Source organism: Solanum lycopersicum, chromosome 1 (assembly GCF_036512215.1).
Source record: "Solanum lycopersicum chromosome 1, SLM_r2.1".
Taxonomy (NCBI): domain Eukaryota; kingdom Viridiplantae; phylum Streptophyta; class Magnoliopsida; order Solanales; family Solanaceae; genus Solanum; species Solanum lycopersicum.
This window is the reverse complement of record NC_090800.1, coordinates 66,403,104-66,431,088: the sequence shown is the minus strand read 5'-3', so window position 1 is coordinate 66,431,088 and position 27,985 is coordinate 66,403,104. Positions and strand designations below refer to the sequence as shown.

General features: G+C 30.8%; 1 protein-coding gene and 2 long non-coding RNA genes across 5 annotated transcripts in view; 2 read left to right on the top strand and 1 right to left on the bottom strand.

Annotated features, from left to right (window-relative positions):
• The first annotated feature begins 5,875 nt into the window (after window positions 1-5,875).
• Window positions 5,876-11,529, top strand: LOC138340859 (uncharacterized). Its single transcript, XR_011213706.1, has 2 exons — window positions 5,876-5,935; window positions 11,182-11,529. It is a non-coding gene; the product is annotated as an uncharacterized lncRNA (long non-coding RNA).
• On the bottom strand, window positions 6,871-9,254 carry LOC138340858 (uncharacterized). Its single transcript, XR_011213705.1, has 3 exons — window positions 9,106-9,254; window positions 8,554-8,598; window positions 6,871-7,139 (listed from the first exon to the last, which is right to left on the bottom strand). It is a non-coding gene; the product is annotated as an uncharacterized lncRNA (long non-coding RNA).
• Window positions 11,530-24,230: 12,701 nt separating the features above from the next.
• LOC101055610 (calmodulin-binding transcription factor SR3) overlaps window positions 24,231-27,985 on the top strand; it is a 33,243-nt gene continuing 29,488 nt past the window's right edge. Inside the window, exons 1-4 of one of the 3 annotated variants that reach the window (XM_010320393.3) lie at window positions 24,231-24,402; window positions 24,517-24,655; window positions 26,580-26,705; window positions 27,174-27,289. In XM_010320393.3, the coding sequence (XP_010318695.1) occupies window positions 24,592-24,655; window positions 26,580-26,705; window positions 27,174-27,289 (306 nt within the window). In that variant the 5' untranslated portion in view covers window positions 24,231-24,402; window positions 24,517-24,591. Of the gene's footprint in view, window positions 24,403-24,516; window positions 24,656-26,579; window positions 26,706-27,173; window positions 27,290-27,985 lie in introns of those variants that run through there. The other 2 variants (XM_010320397.3, NM_001279320.2) reach the window with 2 other exon arrangements.

Below are 27,985 nucleotides of genomic sequence, written 5' to 3'. Positions count from 1 at the left end.
ATTTTTTTTCTTTCTTTGTAATTTTTAATTTGGTAATGAGTACGGTTGAGTTTTTAGTGAAATATATGGTAAGATCAATGGAGAGGCAAACCAATGATAAGCTAATATACACTTATTCATAAAAATCTTCAAGGTATGAGCTAATATTGATAGATAAGGGGATTAGGTTGCACAATTGAATTCACAATTCAAATTTTTGGTAGTAAGTATACATTCTTAGTGGTATATAATGTCAAGGGTTTTTGGATAGAGAAAAAAATTGGTAAGCGATCCAGAAAATGAACAAGAGTCTGGTATATTGAAGAGTTCAAGATATTTAAAATTTTGTATCATAGGAAAAATTTAGGAAAAGTGAAGAAATATGACCTCTCATATAAATCCTTGCTTTGTAGTGGAAGGTTGTATTGATTTTTGCATAAGAGATTAATTATGACTGTAATATGTGACCTAGTTCATTACAGACTTACTAGGGGTGTATCATCGACTTTTATAAAAATTCAGTCTTGATTTTCGTGACAATCAATGATGTGCGTAGGATATGTGTTGTTATGTGGGGATAAATTGTTAAAATTATGATAGGTGACTTATGAATGCGTAGTATGGACTTACAATTATACACGGTAATCTAGAATTTGAGGGGATTGAAACTGTTATTTTAAATGGAACTACAAATAGTAACATAATGTGTTTTTGACACTTGATAGTAAATAGAAATTATGTGCTCATAAATATATAAATTTATGGTGGTGACAAAATTTTTGGTAAGTCTTGGTATGAGGTATGTAATGGTTTGAATGGTAGTTTAAACTAGGTATATGAAAGATTGTGTAGAGTCGACATTGAGTGTGATTAATAATTTTATCTCGATGGAAAGGTACTATCAAATTTGAAATTAGTGTTATTAGCCTTGTTTGAGACTTGTATTTGTCATAAATTCTTAAATAAAAAGAGAGATAATCATAGTTTGAACATGTATTTGATAATAATACTTTGATACTAATGATGGTTTGGGAGTAAGGTAGATGATGGATGTGGTTATGATGTTTGTTAGTTTTTTTAATGTTGGCTTCCGTGGATGTGGGGTTCGATAAATCAAGTATGTGTGTAATTATAATAGGGACTAAATTGGTGATTATGGATAGCTAGAAAATCAAAGAGATAGCGTCATATGAATGAAAATGTTTGATATAGGAACTATCGAATGAGTATCTAGAGTTATTCGACCTTGGTTATGTACATTCTTATGTGACCAACTACTTCATTCTAGGCATGGTTTAGAGCATTATTCACTTTTTATGTCTGTGTTTTTTTTTGCTTTTGTGTGTGAGTTCCTAGTACTGTACCGATTCTGTGATTGACCTCCTGGTAGGGTGGCATCCTGGGCTAGACTTGTTCATTCGAGTTATGGAAGATCTGGTGTTGTTTGGGATAGAAGAAGTATACTAGTGATTCGACACGTACTACTTTGCTTATGAGAATTTATTGGAGACTACTGTCAAGACCCTAAAAAATGAACTAAGGTGTATAGAGCCTCACGTGTGCCTAAAAAGGTTAATAACATGTTAATAAAGTGTTTTAAAGATTGTACAGTTTATTTGAAGTGGTTTGTAGGTCAAATGTTCAAGAACGACCAAGACGTTTGAAAGTTAGTCTTTAGATGTGCTAGTGTGTCCTTTTATGTTTGCCTTGTTTTTATGTGTTGTTTGGAGTCTAACAACGGTGTAGGTGACCCTAGTATTGTAATAAACATGTTTAGGTCAAAAAGTTTGGGTACGACTCCCCAAGGATTGCTCTATGGGTCCTTGAGGAGGACCCAACCATTAGCCAACAAGTTGCCCAAGGCAGCAGAATTTGTACATGAAATGAACATGTCCGCGTCGCGGACTTGTTACTCCCAAGGATAAATTTTGCCTCCCCATCGCGGACTCTATTGTCTCAAAATTTAATTCTAAAAATCATGTGGGAACAGCTCCGCAACGCGGACTTGTTTCACGACGAAAATTTCAAAAATGAAAATTAAGTTTGACATGTCTAAAAGTTCAAATAAGTATTGGGGCGTTTTGGAAACTTTGGGTGTCGGTTATAAACTGTTTTTAAGACCTATTCAACTCCTTTCCCAAAGCAAAACCCAAACACCCAATAAGAAATAAAAATTTCAAAACCTTTTTCTATTCCAAATTCTTTCAAACCTCCATTAGAGACCAAAACTCAAGTTCAAGCTAGGGGATGGATTTCTATGGTTTATTCTCCAATTTTTCATGGATCTTCAATAAATAAGGTAATGGTAATCGTTCATCCTTAGTTAATATTCAATCTGAGGAGTTTAATCAATGATTTACAAAAGTGATTCAAAGACCAAAATTTTCAATTTTCAATCTAGACATGGGTTCATTGTCAAATTGATTTCAAAGTCATTCTAATGATGAATTTATGTTTAATCATTGCTTTTAAGATGAATTTCAATCCAATTCCATGAAGAACCCGTGATCTACTTAATCTTTCAACTTATGATATTAATAGGTCTTGTGATCTTGATGATATGATGACTAGATTATGTTTAGATTGCAATGACTTGCTTAATTTTATATTCCTTTATGTCAATTGATTATTAATTGTTGGTAATTAATCAAGATGATCATTAGCTTGGAAATTTGGTAAGTTGACCTATTTCTTCTAATTAGCTTAGAATGTACATTGAATTGTGATGATTGGTATGGTCCACTTATGGTGGAAGTGTTTACATTCTTGTACATGTTTATGTGTTTATGATCATGGGCTTGAAAGCATTATATGCAAGATGAATTGATATGATAATTCTATGTTTAGGAAGTTGAAGGATGTAGCCTTGATTCTAGTATCATGTTCTAAGTGAAATAATGTTATGTGAAGTTATATATATAGTCTTCCACACTAATTGCATGATTTAGGTGTGGGGAAGATCTTGTATATATGTGGATGATCATATTAGGGCTAGGTGTTATCTATATGGATAATGATGATGAGTACTCTTGTAGGATGACCCCTACCTATGAAACCCCTCTGAATATGTTCTTGTATGCTAGGAGTCTTCTATTCTAATGTTGAATATGTTTTTGTCTCATATGATGTAATGCGAGTGTGTGTAGTTTACAGTCCTTAATACTCTATGTGTGTATGACTTAAGAATGTTGTACATGTATTGTCATCTTTAGAGGGTAGCTTCCTTAATGTTATGTTATAGCCATTATGTGATTATGTTGACCAATGTACACACACTTCATACATGTCTATGAGTAGAATAGATTCATGATGACTAAGGAAAGGATAGTTCTCCTATGCATCATTACCAGTTTCTATGTATGTAAGTATATGATTAATGAAGTTATGAACATGTGTGATTATAGGTGTTATGTGAAGGTAGATCTCACATTATATGCATATACACATGATGTATGATTCTATGAATATGTGAAAGAACATTCTCACAAGAAGTAGGATCTATCATGAAAAAAATTCTCATCTTAGAATCCATTGAGCTATATGATGTATAAAAGAGCAAGCTCCTAAAGCCTTTTTTATGAATTAATGTATTAAACGCTTAAATATATTTCAAAAGAGCCTAGCACTGAGTGAACATGACAAATGAGAGTGGGGGCTTCACGTTTAGTAAGTTTGGCTTCTCACAAGAGAACCTTCACATTTAGCAAGTTCGAGTTCCAAACATAGATGTTGTATCATGAGATGGAAACCTCCACATCTAGCAAGTCAAGGTTTCTAGTAGCAATCTCCATGTTCCATAACTATGTGCCCCCGTGGGTTATAGCTATTGGATCTGCCGATATAGCTATGTATGATTGTTACACCTTAGGCAAGTGTTAACCCTCTCTTTTCAGTGTTGTAAGAGCACCAGATTCTATGTAGCTCACATGATCTATGTCAGTTATGGCTATTTCTCTCGAAAGTTAAAAAATAAACTAAGATAAGATTATGGAATCTAATCGCAACTCCTTGAGGAGGTTACTTAATATAGGTAGGACTATGGACCCTACCCATGCATTGCACTAGTGAACTCCAATAAAGGATAAGATTAGTGCATGTATCAAAGTAAGACTTATGTTATGTATGAATTGTTTGAATGCATGTTAAGTGACTTTGCTATGTCAAGACATGAATTATGTTTATGTATGTGAATTGTACTTATTGCTTCTAAATAAGTTTACTTAGTATATATGGGGGTATGGGACTCCATATGTATATTGCACAAGTAAGCTTGTGAAGAGTTTACGAGGGTGGTTTACTTGTGATATGAACTAAGTGACTTATGACTAAGGTTGTAGTAAAGGAAAGAGTCTTTATATGATAGTATGAATTACGTGCCTTATGTCTATTGATAAATGAAAGTGTTATGACTTATTGAGTATGATATGTCTAGTCTAGGGTGACTTCTTAGGTACACTTGGTAGAAGTAGTATGGGATGCTACCTACACATTGCACTAGTGTGACTTGGGGGTTGTCTTAGGTGATGGTCCTTATGTGAAGTTGATGTCTATGACGTGCTTATAACTTAAAAGAATATATGTGGTTGTGTTTATGAAGCGTATCTATGAAAGACTATCTGTTGTGACTTCAAGGTGATACATTGCACCAAGTACACTTAAGGGTTTCTTAAGAAAGGAAGTAAGACAAAAGAGAAGTAATATATTATATCTATTGAATATGCCTCAAAGTATGATAAATGACTTTATTTGATATTATGAGTAGTGTACATGTCTATATATTGTATGTGAACTACATTGTGGTTAGATGTGCTAATGTTCGTGAAGTTTCACTAAAAGACATGATGCATGATTTCTAATTAAAAGTCCTCTTTGAATGCATGTTTTTGCATGGTTGTCATACTTAGTGCATTCTTGTACTAATATCATTCTTCTTCATATTTTACACAAAGTGTAGGTGGTGATGGCTAGAGAATGCATCGGTATCATGTTTTGGCTACGCGTGGTGGAATGTGAGGACCATTTGGTCTAGTTTTTTTTCATTCTTATGGTTTGTCTATAATAGCTATTGATTTAGCATTTCAACAATGTTGTTAGAGGTTATGTATGCCTGGGTGTATCGCTCGATTGGTGGTTACTTGATTATTTTCTTCCTTGGATTAGATAAGTTTGATTCTATATTGATTAGTACCAGATGTCTAAAGATTAAATTTTTATAACTTATTCTCGTGAAAGATTGTTTTGTGAGAAGGAAATTTTAAAAATGTGTTATGGTTTGTGTATTATGATTATGTGGAGGTTAGTTCAGGTTCACTTCTGGTTGTAGCCAATATTTATTTAGGATTTTATCATTGTTATGTTAGATAATATTTGTCCTATTGGTTGTGTCAAGGTCTAGTTGGAGAATGGGTCAGTTGAAGAGTCCATTATTGGAAATAATTGTTACATACAACAACAATTATCACTAGAGTAGTGAGATGGGCCCATTTAAGGCATTTTATGGGAGGAGGTGTAGATCTTCAATTGATTGGTTTAATACTTTTGATACAAGACCTTGGTGGTACTATTTTTTTGAATGAATTATTTAGACAACTACCTTTTCTTACCCTCACCTTCCTTGATCGTTCGAGGACGAGCGATGGGTAAATTAATATTTATTGTAATGACCCTTTTGTTCGTTTTGAGTACTAGAGCTTTTCATTTCATAAAATGCTTTCCAATAGATTTTAAATGGGTAATTTAGACTATTCGTAACTATAATTACAAAATTAGTGTTGTAGTTTTAATAATTTATTTAGTTAGAGGTTAAAGAAATAACAATAAAATCAATAGTGGGTCATTTTTTAGCACTTTATAATTTATCTTGTATAATAATTATGAGTAGTTATTATGTAACAAGAAATAAGGGTTTAGGGGAGGAATCATACCTGCAGCATCACAAAACAGCGACCAACACCAAGTAAGTTTTCACAAGTTTTGGTTCATATGTTGAATTTATTAAATAGTTACATACGACTTTCATCAAATACGACTTTTCGCATAATTCTATATGTATCTATGAGATCAAGTATGGAATTCTGTTTATTCACTTCAAATTGAGTATCCGTTTTCCTCCCTTTCCTGCTAGGATTGGAAATCCTGTATTTTACATATCCATACGATTAAGTCCTTGGATTTTTGAAATAGTGTAAAAAGAAGTGCTTCGAATCATTGCTATTTGACTCGGACTCTGTTCTAAAAAAATTGAGATATTTCGAATTGTTTGTTGACACGGACAAAGCACACTTTATTGTTTATATTGTTGGTTAGTAATAGTTGTAATTAGTTCTTAAAAGCTAAACAACAAATCATATTTTCTAAGTTGGAAAATTAATAATTTTGGATTAAGTTTGTAGGTGGGTAATTAAGAAATAATGATGAATAAGTGAGGATGATCATTAGCGGTCACAAGATAGATTTTAGAGGTTGGAATCGAGAATTCTTTATAAGCACATGTGTTTATATAAATTTATGGTAAATAAAATTTAATGCATTTTAGCGAGTTTTCATTATGAAGTTTGACTTAGAAAAAAGTGATTATGTTATGATTTAAGATATTTGATTGTTGAAAAGTTGACAAGTCATTAATATCACATCCGTGGAACACCCCCTTAAACGTAACTGGCATCGTCCTCCTCATCGAGGACTAAAACTAGTCTTTTAGCTCACATCATTACATTCATAGGTTTAAATTGCAGAAAATTTAAAAACTTTTCTATATCTATCTTGAGGTTTACATAGATCTCACATATTGATAATATATTCATATCGAGTATACTTAGACCCTTCGTATAAGAAGATTACGTAGTCTACTACTTTTAATGCACATATATTTATATATAATATAACATAGTCTTAAAATCGGATGTATCATCTCATAACCGTCTAAACAAGAGTATAAAAATTGGACATAACACATACAACAATATAATAAAAGTCACTGTATGCTATACAATCTTTAGGACTCAAAAGAAAGAAATGAAAGTACTGTCTTTAAGACTACAACAACATCAATAGCTTGATAGTGGCATTGCCCTCGAAAAGTGAGGACCTACCCAACTTGGATGAGTGAGAATTCCAAGTCTTCCTTCAAAGTCGTCTCAAAAGCCTTCAACGACCGAAACCTAAAATGTTGTGGAAAGGGAGAAAATGGGGTTAGCACATTACTTGTACTAAGTATAGGACCATATGCACACACATCATAAAATCATGCTAAAAAGAGACATTTCATTTGAAGTCTGCAATTTCCTTTGAAAAACTCTTATGCACATACAAGAAGATTATGCCAACCAATAAGACATATTCATTAAGTCAAGATCATGTACATCACACGACGAACAATATTAATCCTAATCAAGTCAATAAGCATATCATCTTACTTGAACATATAATTAAGACAACTCTATCATCAACTTATAATATCAACAAGCATGAATAAGAGTTCATTACAACATAATCAAAGCAATACAATTACTCATGAACCCTCATTAAGTCCACTAGTGTAATAACTAAGCAAAGTCCCATAACCTTACTCAATCAAGTAAACCTAAAAAAAACCATAACCAATGTCTAACTTCACATGGCATGTTATTATGAGTAAACATCATCATACTTTAGCAGGACCAACGACATGTTCATAAGTGAAGCCAATATCATATAGTGTCATCAACATGTAAGATCATCATATACATATCATTTACATTTATAAGCATATACATATATAAGAACATCCTTCTAAGACTTCCCTTAATGCTAACTAGTGCAATGTATAGGTAGAGTCTCATACCCCTACCTAGACTAAGTCAAACCTCTCAGGTTATCCTAGTTAGAGTCCATTTTATTACTTTATTTTACTATCGCGAACATCTTGCCTTAACCAACATAGACAACATGAGCTAATGTGGAATCCGGTGTCATAGAACCCTACACCGAAGGAAGGTGGACTACTTGCCAAGGTAGTACCAAAACATGAACATAACAACTACGTGGATCCATAAGCTAGTGTTCCTATGGAGGCAACACAGTTAAAGAACTAGGAGATATAGTTGGGACCCTCTTTATCCTACATGCATTATAGTCTCCAATCTCAAGAGTACATTACTAATCCCACCTTCCCTAAGTGGAAGGTACACTCCTCACCTCTAGTTCACTCGGTCCTAAGCTAGAGTCCCTTTTGAACTGTCTTTAATACCTTTATTAATAATCATATCTTAATGTAGGTCATGGGGTATATCCCTTATATAATCATAATCATCATAGCTCAATAAGAATTTCATGAGTATTATCTTTTCATTACAATTCACACAAGTGAGGTTAGCACATTTACATATCACTTCATAATAAAGCACATTGAGAAGTTATCACCATCCTTGTAACATTTACATCTTACCCAACACCTCATAAACCATAGTCAAGACATTTCAATTCAACATCATACCAACCCTATCAATCTTAATATAAGGTATACTTGAATACAACATCATCACTTAATCACAAGTAACCACAATTGAAGTAAAGAATAGAGATCACAAGACTTACCCAAATCTCCTTCACAATGCCATCATCAAGGTCTTACCATCAACCCTAAAATCCAACCCAACAATGAGTCTAATATTATCACACAATAGTAACCAACATAATAATGAAGTAAATTGGATCACTACACAACAATTCATCACTAGTTCATAGACTAAAATTAGAGACTTAGGTCAATTACTCAAGAACTAGCATAATTGGATTATAATATATCATAATCTGCTCATAATTGAAATAATAACAACATAGGATAGTAATTCACACACTAACCAAGCCAATTGTATTAACACTATACAATTCAATTCAAGATCACAACCTAGGGTTTAGGGGAAAATGTCATTTTCTACAAACTAGACCAATCCATAAAGAAATAACATAATTGAGTTATAATATATATTAATATATTCATAATATTTTAAAAAAATCATTAAAAAAAAGCAAATCACAAGATCAATTTCGTATTGGATGAAAACTCACTTGAATTTCATACTTTCGAAATCAATTTTATAAAACCCTTTGGGGAAAGAGATCCCAAAGATGAAAGGAATCTCATACCTTGATATTTGATGAAGATTGATGGAGAAATTTTGAGTTTTCCAACCCTATAACCTCCTTGAATTTGACCTTCTATGGTGTTCTTCTTCTTAGGAGAGAGAAAGAAGAGAGAAGGAGGAGCTATTTGGGTTTGGGAAATTATGAGGGTTAGGTTAGCTTAATTAGGTTAGGGTCTTTAATATAAGTTATTAATTAACTTAATTAGACCTCTCTTAACCCCTAACTAATTTATTAATCACCTAATTAATTAATTTAACTCACTTAAAATCTTGTAGCAAAATAGTGTCTCACAGACGACTCCCCGTCCATGCCTCGTTTGTCAATCGAAGACCACAGGACCCTCCGTTCTGTTGGTCCATCATTTTTATAAGAGACTAGTTAAAATCTAGTCTTTGCCAAATATTCTAAATGTCCATCGATGGAGGCGATCGACACCTCGTCAATTGGACCAAGATTCGTTGGTGGCAAGTCATTTGTGGACACTGCCGTAGGCAGCCTTCGACACAAATGCAAGGTTCCTCCTCAAGGGACCTTGGTTGGTACTCCAGGATTCGTACCTGGAAGTTTCGACTATGAATTAACTAGGAAAAATGTTATGCACCCTTCCACCAAAATTCATCAATTTTCGACTCCTAAAACTTAGTCAAATAGGCTAAGGCACACTAGCACCTCATTGAACTAGTTTTCGAACGTCATTGACGTTCCTTGACATTTTGATTCTAAAGATTCCTAAATGACTCAAAAACATTAACATTGACCTCAAGATAGTGTCTAAACCTTTTGAGACCTACATTAGGCTCTAGAACACGTCTTAGACTTTTGAAGTGTTACAATTAATTGATGAGGTGTTGGCAGAAAGAAGTTGTCAAGTTCAATTTTGAATGTAAGGTCTGGTTTTTGGTGTTGTTGAGGAGTTTATTTCCGTGAAACTTCATGGCAAAAACAAACAACGATTAGACTTTTAAAATTAACTTAATTATCATATTTAAAAATTAAGTTTTAATATATTGAGATAGGTAATTAAATATTAAGTTTAGTATATAATTTGAATATCCATAAAGTTATGACAATTGGAGGAATAAAGATTTACCCTTAGGCTTGAACTTTAGAAAATTGATTATAGAACTTGGCGAATTTTCGGGTCTAGGCTAGACATATAATAACATAGTGTCTACAGACTCGTTAACTTACAATTATGCATACTTGATATATTGAAAAGGTTCGGAGGCATTAAGGAAAGAAAAATCATTGGAGAAGTAACTTGTCCGACTTCGATTCTTTGATGGAGGTAGGTTATGATTTATTCTATTTGATAGATAGACTCTTAACAGTATTTGATATGCATTGAATGATATTGTGAAGTTCTCTATGCACTTGATTGTGTGATTGTGTAGCTTGATCGTGTGGATAGTGATTGTTCTGAAATCTTAAAACCGTGGAATTTATATTCTTAAACCCTCTCTTTTGAAGTGATGTCTCGAACAAATAAGGCTTGATGAAATATTGTTAATGAATTAAAAAGTGCTGATAATAAATGATAAGTTAATGATATTATTGGATCGAAGTGTCACGTTACGACTCGATATAATTGGATCGGAGTGTCATATTCTGACACAGTATAATTGGATTGGAGTGTCAGGTCTTGACACGATATAATCGGATCGGAGTGTCACGTTCCAACAAAGTATAATTGGATTGGAGTGTCACATTCCGACACAGCATAATTAGATCGGAGTGTCACGTTTCGACAAGATAACATTAAAGAAAAAAATATATTGAATTAATTTAATGTAATCAATCTCAAAGAACCCATTTCCTAAGGAGCGTGGTGTGGAGGCATGAGTCCCCATATGTGTGGTTGATATTGTGATTGATTGTGTACTTATTTTGATGTTGTTGTCACTGGTTCATGTTGTTTGTTGCTCACCACCTGTCAAGTGTCATAGTTGATTTTATACTATTATTCATCATATATTAATTTATATTTTGGGTTGACCGATGATACCTATTCAGTACATGTTGCCCCGTACTAACCCCTACTTGTGTTTTTCTTTGTTTTCCTTTTATGGAGTGTAGTGAGTGTACCAGCGATTTTGACTCGCCCTCAGCTTTAGCCAGTCTCAGCATGTCAGGTTCAAGGTTGATTTATTCATTTGAGCTTGTGTTGGATTCTCTCGGTCATGATCTGATGTCTTTAGTTTTCGGATACAAATTACTTTATTTCATTCATTTTGGTGTCTTTGATACTCTTCGACTTAGTGTTTGGAGATTAGATGTCTTTGGTGTGATGACTTTCAGATTTTGGGGATAATGTGTAATAAGACTCTAGAGGTTGATTTTGTTGGTTACTTTAATAAGTTTTGAGCTTTAGAATTTTGTTATTGTTCATGGTTGAATTATTAATATATATTGGGGTTTCATTTCTTGGTTCGCACACTTAGGAGGTTAAGTGTGGGTGTCACTCACGACTCATTTTGGGTCGTTAACAACATTAGTACTATTTTTATTTTTATTTGAGTGGCTCACCAGAATAGCGCTAAGGCCTAACTTCAGTAGTTTAGGGTGTAGCGCGACGCGCTAGCATTACACCAAGGCCTAACTTTAAAAGCTTAGGACTTGGTGTGACGCTCCAGCAGTACGCCAAGGCCTGACTTCATTAGTTCAGGATGCTCTGCGCCAGAAGTAGCCAAGGTATGTTGGGTTTATTATTCTCTTTGTTTCATTCGGCGCATGTTCATTGAAGTTGTAATCATGTCTCCCTTGTCTATGCGATATCCTATAAGATCTATTCACCTTTAAAAGTCCATACATATCCTAATCACGCATCCAAGTGTGCATTCAAAACTAAAATGAGTTTACATGAAAAGTTCAAAAACTCTATTTTTTAGAAATATATAAGAGTTTTCAGTTGCTATGCATATTAATCTTGGGCTTGAAAGATAATTCAATAAGAATACGTTTAAATATAAGTATGATTATGTTTTTTAAAACTCCTTCATTAAAGTAAAATTCTTTTCTCTACAAGGGTGAATTGAGTGTAATTGATATTGTTTATTATTTTGGGAGTAGTATCGAACACTGAATTGGGTTAGAGTCTTTTATAACTCAAAAGTCTCATAAAAATATGTATCCAGCATAGGATAAGATGGTGCCTATGAGAAGGCCTATAAGATGGATCCATAGTTCCAGTATCATATCATCTTATACTCCGATAAAGTATAGAAGGACCCTTACAACATGGGTGAAATGTTGCATCATTGTTAGTCTTATGTAGTTATTGCTTAAAAAAAATTCCAACAAGTAAAGTATACTATTTTTCATATTGATTTTATTGCATATCTTATTATGAAGTTTAAATAGGTTACACTTCATGTTCATGTATTGATTCAGTTAAGTTGCTTTCAGTCATTCAGTTTAGTTTCGTTTTTACTTAGCCATATTACATACTCGGTATTCAATGTAAAAACGTCATTCGACCTGCATCTTTTATGATGAAGATACAAGTGTTTAGGATTATCAATAGACGTTTCGTTGAGATTACCTTGCACTCGTACACAGTATTTGGTGAGACATCATTGCTTTCAGGAGACTCCATTTTCATTTCTGTTTTAATTTTATTTGAGGTGTCCTGGGTCTTGTCTCGATATCTATCTTGAACTGTTACAGGCTTCATAGACAGATATAAAATGTTCTGCATTGTTTCTCAAAATGTTTGTTTAACTTATGACTTATGTTAAGTATTTCAAGACGGTGATTTAAGACTTTCCTAAATGCAAATCTATTTAATCTTTCACATATTATGTAAAGTCATGTGAGTCATAGTAAGTCAGGTCAAGGGTTCACTTGGGAATCATAAATGGTTCTCGATTGATGTTCACGTCTAGAGTGTAGTGGGGTCATGAAACCTAGATAGAATTCGACTTTCTCAACATCAATATATTCAAAACGAGATAATATTTCTGATGGTCACTCAACTTTTAGTAGTTCACACAGAAAGCCACTCTACTTTGAATAGTTCGCATAGTAAGTCACTCGACTTTATTTTATAACTCAAAAGTCACCCAACTATTGATATTTCACTTGAAAGTCGTTAAACTTTATTTTTATAATCCATAAGTCTTCCAACCAATTTTTTTAAAAAAATTATTAAATATTTTTTAAATATTATTTTATTTCAAACTCTCCCTTATTTTCTTGATATTTTGACAAAATTCCTTTTTTTTCTTAGTGTTACTCTCTTTTTAGTGATGATACTTGTTTGTTTCTTGCTATAATGTAATACTAAATACCTTCTTCTTTTTTTTTTGCTCGAGAATAAAAAGAGCATAATGTTTAAAGGTTTTATTTTTTTGGTTTTCCATCCGGTGTTTGGAGCCCATATTGGAGCTCCGACTAAATTTGGATAGCGCACTGCAGGGCCCATTCGGGGGTGGCGCTCCCAACGAGATTTTCTCCATACCCAGGGCTCGAACTTGAGACCTCTGAGAGTGAAGCACTCTCACCAGTGCACCACAACCCATGTTGGTAACGTTTAAAGCTAACATGGCATAGGTTAGTTATTTTGTCCTGGTATAACACGTCGACTCTAATTGTTATTTTGTTAAAATACTCCAAACTCCAGAAGTTGTTTGGTTAGGAACAAGTTATCTCGAAATTAATTATCTTGAAATTACCTATCGTGAAATAATTTACCTCATCACTATAACATAAATAATGAGATATGTCACATCAATATTTATCCTATCCATCACCATAAACTACCCATAATTATTGCCAGAACCATTATACAATGTGAAAGAGAAATAAATAGTCGCATCAACTAATCAAAGCACTAATGGAACAAACTGGACCAATGTGATATTTCACCAATTTTCCTAAAGCAAAATTATCTTGTGTTCATAACTGGAATTGTCTGGAAACATGTTTTCTAAGTAAAATGGATATATAAAAGAAAATCTTCATTTGAACAAAATTTAATGAAAACATATTTTGGTCGGGTAACTTTTTAATTAAAATACAATTTGAGCGTTTTTTAGGTTATAAAAATAAAGTTTGAATGATTTTTTAAATAAACTACTCCAAGTTGAATGAATTTTGAGTAATAAAATAAAGTTAAGTGATTTTCTATGTGAATGATTCATAATTGAGTGACTTACGGAGTGAATAGAATTATTATTTATTAGTTTTAATGCACCTTTTATCTCAATTTATGTGGCAATTCTAGTACTTCTAGATTAAATAAGTTTTTTAGTTATCATTTTGTAATATTTTTAAATTGTCAATATCGCGACTGAGAGCATGTTTGGCTCAGCTTAAAAGCTGATCAAACTGACTTAAAAGCTGGTTTTTGACTTATTTAGTTGTTTGGCAATACTTAAAATAACTTATTTTAAGTTAAAAAAAGCTTATTTTAAGCTAAAAGTTAAAAGTTGGGGTAGGGGTACTTTTTTTTCCAGCTTATAAGCTGTTTTAAGTTGATCATATTTTTACCTTTTTGCCCTTAATAATTTTATACAATCTCCAAATTACCCACATAATTCTAACATATCTTTCTTCTATTTTTCCCTTTTCACATGTGGATGATAGACAATTACTATTACTAATGAATGAAAATAAAATAAATCTTTCAAGTGATCTATTCAAATTATATATTATTAAAATGTAAAATAAGTTGCACATATAACTTAAATAAAAATTTATATTCCTCTTATAAATAATTTGTGATAATAAAGAAATATGTGCAATTATTATTACCTATGGATGAAACTAAAATAAAATCTTAAATCGTTCTTTAATCTATTCAAATTATATATCTTTAAAATCTATAATAAGTTCATAATCCTCTTATAAATAATTTGTGATGAGAAAGAAATATGTGAATGATAGCAAAATATAATTATTTATGGCAAACACATCAACAATTTTTTTTTAACTTCAGCACTTTATTCAAATGCATAACTGCCTATTTTAAAAATAAGTTTTAACACTTTCAAAAATACATTTTTAAAACTGCTTTTATTAAGCTTATCCAAACGGGGCCCTGATATGATTTGTACATAGTATACACATTTTATTTCATAAATCTAAGTATTTTATGCTCGAATTTATGGTTTAAAGTTAAACTATTTATGTGTCGGTATCAAATGTGGTCCCATAGACTTAATTTTTCTTTGGTACGATAGATTGACAGTGAATGATTATGACATTTACCGTGATAAACGTGTTGCGTGTTCCCATGAGATGGATCAATGTGTAGAACGTTCTTTACCATGACTTTAAGCGGAAAATGTTCGAAATATATTTATATTTTTATTAAAATTGTAATAGTGAAATTAATTTTAGAAAGGATTTTTACTCCTTATACTATTTAATTGTGTATTTTAAAGATATATATGCATCAATATGGACATAAAAAATATTGCATAATTATAAACAATAATATATCCATGTGAATATATATATATATACCTTTAAGATACACAATTAAATAATTTAGAATAAAATATCCTCCATAAAATTTAATATCATAATAAAAATTTCAATCAAAATTAAAAAAAATTTCAAACAGTTCTCCACGATTTAAATAATTTTATCCTACTATTGTGGAAAGTCTGTGTAATTGTGACTCGTGAGTTTGTGTATTTTGGACTCTTTTATTTGATTTTTCACATCCCTTCTGTATAAGAAAATGAAAGAACTTCCGTACAATCAGGTTTAAAATTAGACATTGAACTTTTACATCAACAATCTTAGCTTTCTCTTTGTATTTGATGCACCAAAAATAATGGCACTCTGATTTTTGATCTATTTATCATTATTCTCTTTTACATGTTTAAAAAAAATATATTATTACTTAATTAAGTGTGAGTTTTATTATTTATCATTATTTACATTTTAAATAATATTTATGGTGTTTGTAAAATTATTAAGGAGTCGTTTGGTACAAAAATAAATAACACATGAATTAGTAATGCAAGGATTAGTAGTGCAAAGTTTATTTTTATTCAAGTGTTTGGTTCATTGTTTTCAATCCTAACTTGTGTTTGAAATCAACTTCTTTAAAAATCTCCTTTCTAATTATACCCTTAAATTATTATGTAATTGGGTCAAGGTAGATAATTATCAGGAAAAAAAATATGACATCCTAACTAGCTATGAGAAGAATAATTGTTTTGTCATGTTTCCAATTTCTACTTGAATTATTTGAGGATAAATAATTTTCATCATAATAAATTGATCACTAACAGATCGTTTGGTTACACTATAACTTGCCTCTTATTTGTGTATAAAACAATGTATTAAGTTACACAATGTTTGGTAGAAATTTTTGTTTAGGTAAAAAGTCAACATAACTTATATCACGTTTGGCTGCATTTTTGTAGTTTTACATAATTAATACCAACATAACTTATGAGGAAAACTATGTACAAAGTTATGCAGGGTAGAAGGTGTAATAAGTTATGTGAGTATTAGTTATACATGTATTAAAGTGATAAAATATATATTTACCCTGTTAATTTATTTTATTATTTTTAATTAGAAATTTTATTGTTTTCCTATATATAAGATTGTTGTTTTTATTTCTTTTTTATATTTAGACCATTTTTGTTTCTCTTAATTTTTTTATTGGAAACTTTATTATTTCCTATCAATACGTGTTGTTTTTATTTCTTATTATATACAGATTATTTTCATTTCTTTTTATATACTTACCGTTTTGATTGATTCATGCAAATATAAATATTTTTTTAATATTAGAAATTGATTGTATATTTTTTAATGATACATATGCTAATCAAATATTATCATTATATATTCAATATATTTCACATTTTATTAGTATGTATTAATATTTTGTAAATAATATATATTAATAATTTACAATAAGTTTAATATTCAATACTTACTAATTCATGTATTGTAATCTCTAAACTCTGCAAACTAAACCCTGCATAACTAATACCTGCATAGTTCTAACCACTCTAACCAGTAACCAAACGCCCCTAATAAAATATCAATTTTAAATTTAAAAAATATAAACCTACTACTTTTAAAATTATAAAGACGGTCAACAACTGCAATTGAATAAATCATGTACATTTACACATAAAAATTGCAAGTTATAATTTTAATATGTATGTAACTTTTTAAAATTGTTCAAAATACGAATAATTAGTGATATATTTGTCTTTTAATTATTACATGTTAAATAACTCACATTTCAAATTTGTATTGATTTGACTTAGATATATTTAGTAACAAGTAAGTCTCTCTAAATAATGTGTAGACTAATTTATTATATCACTTTTTGAATTTATTATTTGAATATAAAAAATTCAAAGCATCACAGAAGACTATGTTAATGATATTAATAAACAAAATAATGAATATCTCTTGATTTTCTTAGATTAAACAAATAAAAATAGACATTTATATTTATTACTCAAAATTAAAGAGAAGAATAATTTGAAATTAACTTCTTTTAAGAATATGATAAAAACAATTTGAGATGAAGTATAAATAGAGGGAGTAACGGAATGAAATGTATTTTATTGTTATTGTATCTTAAAAATTATTTAATTACGTGAAATATATAAAGAATTAAATTAGATCATTATTCATATATTATAAATTATTTCGGTCATTTTCTCACCAAAGATACATGGTAGGTTAAGAGCTTGCCACGTTAGTAGCTAGCTTTTAAAACAAAAGGACGATCATTAAAGTCAATAAAGTGACTATGGTCTATGAGAATATTAATAACTTGACTTTAGTAGTGTCCTGTCCCGTCTATACATAAATAAATAAATAAAAAAAGTGAGATCAAGTTCGATAGGTAGCAATCCAACTTTTATAGTCTGTTTGTAAAGTAATTAGAGTTTGCATAATTATTAGGATAGTAAATATTAGTTTAATAACTATATAATTTAGTAATTATGGTGGCTTATTTATTTGATATAGTACAATTATAAGTGTATTGTTTGATTGCATAAGTATATAACTATAGTTATATTAAATTTTAAGAATAAAAATTGATTATTTAAAATTAGAAATTTATATTAGACAAATAAAGATTTTTATAAATGATATTAAATTGAATATTTAAGACATATATTGTCTTTTGAAAAATATGATTTGATAAATATATGTCTTTAGTTAATAAAATAACACTTATCACTTTTTCAATTTAGTGTATTTTAATTAAGTTAGTCATATAAATTAAAACTACAGAAATAAAATTTATGTTTGACAAAACATTAACACTATAAATATAATATTATAAAATTATAAAACATTTGACATAAAGATATCTATAAAGTCTAACTTATGAAAAGTAGTTAGCAATGTAAAATTTTGAGTTAATAGTCCTAAAACATACGAAATTGAAAATATGACATAAGTTTTATATTCAAAATAAAAAAATAACCTAATATTCTTATGTCAAAATCTCAACATAACATACATTAGTATGATTTAAGAGAGAAGGAAAATGAAAGTCCATGACTTTATTTAACACTTAAATTCACTTTAATTTAAAAAGTAGAATACCAATAAAATTATGTTGTCAATTGTCTTCGAACCAGTAGTACAGATTAACAAAAACTTTGCAGAAATACAAAATTATCAAAGTTTTCAATGAATCACTGAAGAAAATACAGAGAACATAAACTAATTCACAAAAAACTAAAATCTATAAAACATACCAGAATCTAGAATAAATAGAACGGGAAAAGATCAAGTCCAATGAATGCATAGTATCCCCTTAAGAAATCTATTTCCTTCTAGTATTTGAGGTTTGATTTGGAATATGTCCTCCCATGATAGAATGATCTCAATCACCAATGTATTGATACCCAAAACGCTGGTGTCAGCGAGCCACTTAACGACAATAAAATATATGAAGAAACTTGTGCAGAAGAAATCAGAATTTTTCGTTAGTAATAAGTTTGAAGAATAATAGGTATTTTATAGCCAAGAGGAACTGATTCCGAAAGATTGCAACCTTTCAAAATTCACACGATTATTTATGAAAGTTTGCAACATTTCAAACGGTCATAGCTGTTTTTGAAAGTTACAACCTTTCAGAACAGTCATTTTCCAACGTCTAAAAATTAAAATAAAACGAAAAAAAATATTTTAAATAAATGGGGTCGCGCGCGAATCCGATTATACAACTAAATAATTGAAACGTTTCGGTTAATCAACTAAATAATTGACGATCCAAAGTCAAAGTCAAAGCCGAGCGAGTAACGACGACGGCGCGAGAGGGTCCCTCTTTCCAACTCTTTTATCAATTAATAGAAGTGTTTCGCTATTTAACACTTCTATCTTTCTTTCCACCACAAATGAGGGAGAAACACCTTTTTACTAAAGTATAAGAAAATTTTTCAAGTTTTCAATTTTTCGAAGTTCCCAATTTTTCAATTTTCTCTCTTTTCATCTTCCCTTTCATTTCGTATTAACTCTTGCATTATATCCAACAAATTATACTAATGATATATATTCTTAGATTATACGAAAAATTATATGGAATCACATGGAGTAAAAGTTAAGAATAAGGAGGAAATAAAATATAACTAATATGAAAAAAATATCATTAGAAAATATTAGAATAATAAAAAAAAAATGATAAAAAAATTAAAAAATACATCAAAAAGAAAAAACAAAAACAAAAATAAAAGGAAGAAATTAAAAAATAATCAGTATATAATTACACATTTAATTATTAAGAATTCACAACCTCTCCTTGTGAATTGGAGAGTGTAATTACATCCTATCAATTATATCCAATTACATGCTTACCAGATAATTACATGATCAACTAAACAGAACAAGTAGTGTAATTACACTCGAGTACATCAAATCCAATTGCAAAATAACTTTCTAAACAAACCCTTAATGTGAAGCCAACCAACACACAAGTTGGTCCTTTGTCAGGGGATCGAAAGTTTTCAAACATGGAAAGGAGAGAAAGCATTCTTTGTTCAAAGAAAGTTGTGGAGTGCATGTCTTCGACAATAGGAAGAAGAAAAGTTATGAGGTAAATATAAGCATTTTGATACTTCTTCATTTGAATTTGTCTGGTTAAATTTTATGTATTGAAATTCTGCTTTAGACTTCAATTTTGTTGAGTTGAGATTTTCGATCATGTTGAGTTGTTACTGAAGTGTAATTGATGGATATTCATGATAATCTATATTTTATTTATGGTAGACAACAGAGGAGAGTCTAGGATTTCAAGATCCTGGGTGCCACATTGTTTAAGTAAAGCAAGTCGGTTACTTTAATTTTAGGTTACAATCGAGTCATTTATTCTTTTTCGATTTTATAAACAAATCGATTAAACATGCATGCTAGTAATACTTTCTTTTAGATACTAATTAAGCAATTCAATGTTTATTTCTTTTTAGAAATTAGTGGCTTTATTCGCTAAAACTTTGAGGAAAGAAAAGAATTTTCATACTAAAATTTGAGCTTTTATAAACTCTCTAATATTGTTAACTTAATATATTGACTTTATGTATTGTTGCAAAATATAATAAAAAAAGAATACAAAAATTAGTCCAATTAGTCATTCTACTTACCAAGAACATTGGTGAAGATCGAAAGAATCTACAAATTAAAAGAACTCTAGTAATAATATTCACAATTTTTAAAAAACTTTTTTTTAAAACTACTATTTAAATATATTCTTAATAATATTTATGTCACGTTCATAATTCAGTATTCATTAATTGACAAAAGAATAAACACGCGATACTCATATGAAAGGATTAATAATTCGTGAAAGGGAAAGTAAAGGAACTTATGAATCAATTATGGTGGATAAAAGTAAATTCGAATTAATAAACAAATAAGATGAATGGAAGGAAAAATAAATCTTCATGCATTAATAAAAATGACAAAATAAAGAGAGAGAGAAAGATAGAAAGAAAAAGTTGAATAAAAATGAGAAAAAAGGAAAAAAAAGAAAGAAAAAGCTGAAAACTTCCAAAAATTAATGTTATTGACGAGGATCAAACCCTCATTACACATGTGGCAAATGGATTGCTTTGCCAATTGAACTATTCACAATATCGTTTAGTGAGTGACAAATAAAATATATATTTACTTTCTTATGCACATATACATATATATATATATATATATATAAAGTTTTTCTCGAGATCAGCGGGTGCCGTGGCACCCCCACGGGTACCCATGGATCTGCCCCTGGTAGACAATATGAGTAAAATTAATACCCATGGACCGCTCCTGATAGAGATTATGAGTAAAATTCAGATTTGATCCACTTTCAAATAATTGGATAACCAATCCATTTTAAAATGAATTAAGCAAATGAATAACCATAAATTCGACTCATTTTGCCGCTCTTATATCTGAATAATTTAGTGGGTTAGGTGTTTTTGTACCAAAACTAATTGGAAACTTACACATATATGTTATATTAAAAAAAATATGTACTATTTATGATAATAATGTTTTCTTTTTCCATTGTACACTTATAATTTTTTTTTTCATTGAACACTTATAAGATAGTTATAATCCATTTTTAATACATATCACAGATAACAATTCATAAAATACATATAATACAAATTTTATTGATGGATATTTATCACATAATTTAATACACTTTTGTTTGGTAGCTAGATAAAACAAGTCATATTCATGTATTAAAGTTCACATAATTTGTACGACGTTTGGTGGGTGAATAAGAAAAAAATTATTTATGTATATAATTAATACAATGTTTGATAGGTGGATAAGAAAAAAATTATTTATGTATATAACTAATACAACGTTTAATATAGGTGGATTAGGAAAAAAAATTATTCATATATAAAATTAATACGATGTTTGGTTGACAATTTTTCAAATTCGCACAACTGATATATGTATAATTATGAGGAAATTTGTGTATTATTTATGCAAATAGAAGGTTGAATAATTAATACTTGTATGAATAATACATGAGTAAAAAGTTAAAATGACAATATCATCCTTACCATCCCACTTGACTACTTTCTTCTTCTACATAATTAATTAAAGAATTGCTTTAATTTAAATACAAAGTTAAAGAAGGAAAATATATAATTGTAAGAAAATATTTTTAATTTTGAAAATATAAATTTTCTAATTTTTAATATAAAAAATCAATGTCCAAAGGAATAATTTATGCATAACTAAACTCCGCATAACTAATCCTTACATAACTAATAACTAATACCCGTATAACTAATATCGACATAATTAATACCTGCATAACTAGTACTAATATTTACATAACTAATACCACATCACCGATACTTGCATAACTAATACTCACATTACTAAGACATGTATAATTCTATTCAACTATCAAATGACCCTTTATAATAGGAAAAAAAATAAATATATCCCCGAACTATTATAAATGGTATCTAAATACTCTTCGTATACTTTTAGGATAGTGATGCCCTTACCGTCTAAATTTTAGAACGTATTTACCCTTTGGACTAACGGAGGGACACGTGTCTCCATCCAAATGATTTTCTGAATTTAATTTAATATTAGTATTTTACCTTTAATTAAAAAACTCACCCATCAACCACATTAAAACACCCGACCCAATTATAACCAACATCATATCCATCAAATTGGAACCCAAAACCACTCCTTCCAATATTAGCACGACCATCGTCAGCGACACCATTCTTACCGTTTCTGCCGTAGTATGTATAAGAGCTTCGGAAGAGTGGTCTGGTGATCCATCCTCAAAGATTTCAATGTCATCCCAGTCAATTGACCACCATCGACAACTGTAGTTGTTTATTGGATCTTCATTTTCTTCGGTTAATTTTACACAATATTCAACTGAATCATAAGGCAAACGAAGAAATACTATCTAAACCATTTTTTTCATAGCCAAAATCGAATACCGAAATTTGAATAATGTACGATTAGAACAAAATCACAACTCAAATATTATTGAAGTTTCAAACAAAACTTAAACCGCAGAATCCTAACGAAGACCATAAGCATAGCTAGACCGTTGAGAATTTCGGAACAAGGTTCTACTTCGATCTCTTCTTATCTTTTGGCGTTTACTCTTGAGCCTCCTCGTAAGCTTCTTCTTCCACTTAGCTTTCATCATGAATAGGTGAATATTGAATAGTAAACTGAGAATATTTCGACGTGCTAACAAGCTATAAACTCATATCATCTTAATAAGATCTGGACTTTGGAACTTTAGTGTGAGGAAGAATGATGAAGTGTCTTTTGGGTGATTTGGGGTTATAATTAAGTTAGGATATTTTAGGTTGGGTCATGGATGGGTCAAATGGTGGAAAATTGATTTTTTTTAATTGTGAATAAAAATTAAATAAAATATGCTTGTATTGTTTAGATGGTGCCACGTGTCCATCCGTTAGATTGAAGGATATACACACCCCAAAAGAATGACGTTAATGACATATACAATCTTAAAGCATAACAAAGGATATTGACATACCATTTATGATAGTTTAAGGATATATTTGTCCTTTTTCCCTTTATAATATACATGTCAATTTATTGTCAACTAAGCATGATGTATTTTAAAAACCCTTATGATACACATATATTGCATGTATAATCATTTTAAATATATAGTGTAGATTTATCATACTATAGATATTAATAAATATAAAATTATGAAGTAGGTAAAAAATTTAAGAGTTTCAAGAAATTTATATTTTTTAAAGTAATTAATTAAGGATACAATAGGAAAGAAAATTTATTATTTTTTAATTTGTCAAAATGGACAAATAATTAATTAATCTTGAAAATATATTTATTTCGACTAACCTTGAAAATCTACAACTAAAATTATAGAGGTAAAATTATTTTATTTTTTAATATAAATACAAATAAAAAAGATAACTTATAGTATGAAACGGAGGAAGCAATGGATAGTTCACTTGGAAAGAGAGCGGAAAATCGCAAGTCTGTCCTGTACGGATATAATTTGCGTGTTACTTGCAGCAAATCTTTTTCTCGCATGTACGAATTATATGACATTTGTTGACCCGACCCGATTTGTTGTCCCCATTGGCCACCCAAATTATTACACTAATATTTAGGGATTAGGATGCTCCAATATTATATTGACAGTTGGGCAAACAAGAAGCAGCCTTGATGTGCTTTCATTAGAACGACTGGTTCATATCTCAATTGGCTTTTGACTGATCATTTACACAGTTTCATCTCTTTCAACCATTATTAGCTCATAAAAGTTCAAGGGTTTTTGGTTCTTCAAGTAAAGATTTTACTTTGGTATGATTTTGATTGGTTTGGAAGTTTGTTATGCTTATGGAAAAGCAGCATAGCTATGTTTTGACTGATCATTTTAGCATATCTAAAAAAATTGTGGCTGTTTTTGGTTTTTAGATGGGGTATTGGTTCTTTGAATAAAGATTCTGACTTTATGTGATTGGCTTGGTAAAGTTTTGAGTTTTTTACATTATGGAAAGCAACAGAGCAGGACAACTCACTGGGAAGGAAATTCATGGTTTCCGCACTCTGCAAGGTATTATCTGTTACTTTGATTTTGCTAGTTTTATATGAAAAAAAGTATGGTTATTTACTTGTGATAGAGGAGTAGTTCACTTCAATTTAGGGGTTAACTTTGACTTGGGTACCTAAAAAGATAAGGTAAGAGATAATGTTAAGAGTAATACCTGAGATTATGGCATATAAAGTTTGTTGGAATATTATCACAACAATAACTAAGCATCGACCCGAAACAAAAGTAAGATGCAATGATTTTACCTTTTCACACGATGGTCAACCTACCACATTCTTCCTTTACCTGGAATGGGGACTGACTATGCTATGGGAAAATAAGTGGAGTAAGAGTATCAATGTTGTGTATGAAAATTAGTGATATGTCTAAGCAGCACTACGAACAAAAAAAAACATTTTTCAAAGTGCAAGTTATTTGGTCTCCTGGTATTCATACAATGGTTAGTATTTTCCATTCACATTTCTTCAATCTGTGCCATAAAAAATGACACTTGAAGAACTAAACTTATAGCTAAGTGATTTCTGCTCTTCCTTATTTTGGTTTCATGAGAATCCCTCTGTCATGTGATTAGCCTCTTAATGTATGTGATAATACAAGATCAGTTCTTATCAAAGTAACAGGGAGTTTCTTGATTTTGACTTAACCATGGTATGAGGTTGAGATTTGAGGATCAAGAGCTGAAGAAGACTTGAGTAATGGGATGGTTAAAACATATCAATTTGAAAAATTATCTTGAATATCAGTTTTATTACCATTTTTTGGACAACGGTGGTGTCGGGACCAACTTGTACATACCTTGACTATTTCGCCGGGGCACATTTACCTTCCACCAACACATGTACTCGGTAACTCTATCCATCAAGGCGTAGCCAATATAAGCAACCACTCTTTTTCTTCTGTAGGGATATGAATTCTGATCTCCCATGATTTTCATTTCATTTCGTTGACCTAGAGGCCAAGCTCTTGGGTACTTCATCGGCATTGAAATGACAAGTACATGAGAATGACAAATGTTGTACTATGGTTTTGAAAAATTTAAACAATGTTCTTTTATTAATTCTGACATGAAGATACATGTTGCTTTGCACAAGAGCTGGCCTGTGAGTTACAGTAATTGATTTGTGACAATCCCTGAAACGACGCATCAAAAGAAAAAGAAAAGGAAACTACTTGTTACTCTAAAGTTCATATCTGCAGTTGAGGATAGTGAGAAAGGTCATTGTGTAACGGATAGCACTGCAACTATTGATTTCTTGAGAACTGTATAGTAGAGTTGATGTGTCTCTAAGTGCAAGACACAATGGATGTAGGACACACATAACATGCTAAAAGCACTTAAAAATTTATCTCTATTTGGATTCTGACTTCATTTTTTCTTTTTAATAAATTTTATTTGTCTTGACTTTTAAAATACTGTAGATTAGTTTGTGGAAGGATTGGCTGAATGTATGTTCATCCGAATCTTTTTCTTATTCTAATCGTTTGGTCAAGTTCCTCTTATCAAACTAACAAGACCTATCGTGGTGAAATACTCAGAAATCAGAACATAGTTAATTTGCTTCCTTGGCCACTCTGGTGAATGAAGTATTATAAAGTGTGGAAGGGTTTCTAACAAATTATTAGTTAAATAAGAGTGAAGCTAGAACTTCTTTTCTTTTTGTGATAGTTAGGAATTCAGATCATCATGGAAACAAAACAGGATATCTTGACTTCCTGAAAAATGAGAGTAAAGTGATGGCCAGAAAAGGCCCGTTGGTCTTACAATGATTAGATGGATGTACGAACTCATGGTGTAAAGGCACATTGGTGCTAAGTTTCATATATTATTGGCCACTGACCTAACCACTATTGCTTGTATTCGCTTTTGGTTGACCTACTTTTGTAAATCATCCTTGCTGATTAGTGATATTTTCTGTTGCTTGCACAGATTTGGATATTCCTAGTATATTGGAAGAAGCAAAGATGAGGTGGCTCCGACCAAATGAGATCCATGCGATATTGTGCAACTATAAGTATTTCAACATCTTTGTCAAGCCTGTAAACTTGCCAACAAGTAATGTCTCTCTAAGCATGAATGCATGTTATGGTCTAAGTCTTGCAATTTTCTTGTTTTGTGCATATGAGTGTAATATCAAAGGACGTGGAACAGGACATCAGTACACAAAATAATACCTAGCACTAAACTTAGTGCTTAAAATTGTCTTGTGAATTATAAAATTTATCTTATTAAACCAATAAAAAAGATTTACTTATTTAAAAAAAGATCCCTTCGCTTCAGTTATTTCTTTTTTTTGTTCTTCTTTGATATGCTTTGCCTTGTGCCGAGGGTCTATCAGAAACAACCTCTCTATCTCCCAAGGTAGGGGCAAGGTTTACATACACTCTACCCTCTCCAGATCCCACTTGTGGGATTACATTGTGTATGTTGTTACTTATTAAAAAAAGGTATCAGTTAACTGAACTCCTAGGACATGATAGATTCTATTGATTTATGTCATATTCTCTTGTATCAATACAACAGGTGGCACAATCGTATTGTTTGATCGTAAGATGCTCAGGAATTTTCGCAAAGACGGTCATAACTGGAAGAAGAAAAAGGATGGGAAAACTGTAAAAGAAGCTCATGAACACTTAAAAGTGAGTATCAAATGATCCTGAGTGTGTCCATGTATTCCTTTATTGTTTGCTACCTTGCTTGTATTTATCCAATGGATGGGTGCTCCTCATCATGGTGCTGCTATATGTCTGCTTTCAGCTTTTTAGGTTATAGTGCTGACTCGAAATCTCTTTGCCTTCTTTTTTTGTATAAGTACAATTCATGTAAATTGAACACCTGAATTCAAGATAATAAGAGAACTCCTTTCCACTTTATCTATACGGCTTAATCATAGAAATCATGTACGCCACTTACTTTTGCTGAATGTTTTTATGAATTTACTTATTCTGTACAGCTCTACTTTTGCCTCCCAGACCCCACTTGTTGGAACACTGGGTAAGTTATTGTTGTACAACTCTACTTTTATTGCAGTCAGTTTGTTCCCCATGTAAAGGTTAGCAACCTTTGTCGATACAGCTCGCGTAGACTAATTGAGAAAAAATTGTAGCTTATTACATGCTCTGGACAAGTGTTTAGTGGCATAAGATTAGGGAGGTATAGTTAAATGTGTGTACAGGCGAATATTTAGTGGAACACCCTGTGTTGTGTTTTGGATTTGAGCCGAAGATGCTGACTTGCGGAGGCTGATTAATACATGTAACAGAGCACATTGAGTTCTTTGGAATACAGGCTCAAGCATAATCGATGGGAAAAAATGAAAATATATGAACATTTGA